The following is a 981-nucleotide window of genomic DNA, read 5'->3' on the forward strand; positions in this document are numbered from 1 at the left end:
CGGAGCTTGCAGTGAGCTGAGATCCGGCCACTGCACTCCAGTCCGGGCGACAGAGCGAGACTCCGCCTCAAAAAACAAACAAACAAACAAACAAACAAACAAAAAAAACCTACAAAGTATTACTGAGAGAAATTAAAGATATCCTAAAGGGATATATATATCATGCTCACATATTGGAAAACTATTGTAAAGATGTCAACTATTCCCAAATTAACCCTTTGGTTCACTACAATCTCCAATATAAAATCCCACCAGGTTTTTTCTTATGGAAATTGACAACCAATTCTAAAATCTATGTAGCAATTTAAAAAGGCTAAGGAAATTTAGCTGATCTTGAAAAATAAGCTGACACTCAACTCATTACAAAGGTACACTGATTAAGACTATATAAGTATGTAAGAGCTTAAAAATAGACCTGGCTGGGCACAGTGGTTCACACCTGTAATCCCAGCACTTTGGGAAGCTGAGGCAGGATCGCTTGAGGCCAGGAGTTCAAGACAAGCCTGAGCAACATAGTAAGACATTGTCTCCACACACACGCATACACACACACACACACAACTGGCCAGGTGTGATGGCGCCTGCAGTCCCATCTACTCAACTCAGGAGGCTGAAATGGGATGATCCCTTGAGCCCAGGAGTTTGCGTCTGCACTGAGCTATGATCGTGCCACTGTAGTCCAGCCTGGATGACAGAGCGAGACCTTGTCTCAATTCCCCCCCCAAAAAAACAAAGAGGCAATTAGACCAATTAAATAAAATAGAATCCAGAACTAGATATACAAGGTCACATGATTTGTGGCAAAGATAACTCTGGAAAAATGGATCCTATTTACTAAGTGCACATATATATATCTCTACTTATTTGCATATATTTATACATAATAAAATGTTTATATAAGCAAAACACATGTTTAGAAAAATGTACACCAAACCATTATGAGTTATTTCTAAGGGGCAAGGTAACAAGAAAAGTGTGCAT

At 39.6% G+C, this 981-nt stretch overlaps 1 protein-coding gene across 7 annotated transcripts in view; it reads right to left on the reverse strand.

Moving 5' to 3' along the window:
* BCL2L13 (BCL2-like 13 (apoptosis facilitator)) overlaps nt 1-981 on the reverse strand; it is a 117,711-nt gene that overhangs the window by 7,742 nt on the left and 108,988 nt on the right. The window contains exon 2 of one of the 7 annotated variants that reach the window (XM_011945651.1): nt 582-684. The exons of the other annotated variants lie outside the window; for them this stretch is intronic. Coding sequence (XP_011801041.1) covers nt 582-593 — 12 coding nt within the window. The 5' untranslated portion in view covers nt 594-684. The remainder of the gene's footprint in view (nt 1-581; nt 685-981) is intronic. 7 annotated transcript variants of the gene reach the window in all.

The sequence above is a fragment of the Colobus angolensis genome, unplaced genomic scaffold (assembly GCF_000951035.1).
Source record: "Colobus angolensis palliatus isolate OR3802 unplaced genomic scaffold, Cang.pa_1.0 Scaffold242, whole genome shotgun sequence".
Classification (NCBI taxonomy): domain Eukaryota; kingdom Metazoa; phylum Chordata; class Mammalia; order Primates; family Cercopithecidae; genus Colobus; species Colobus angolensis.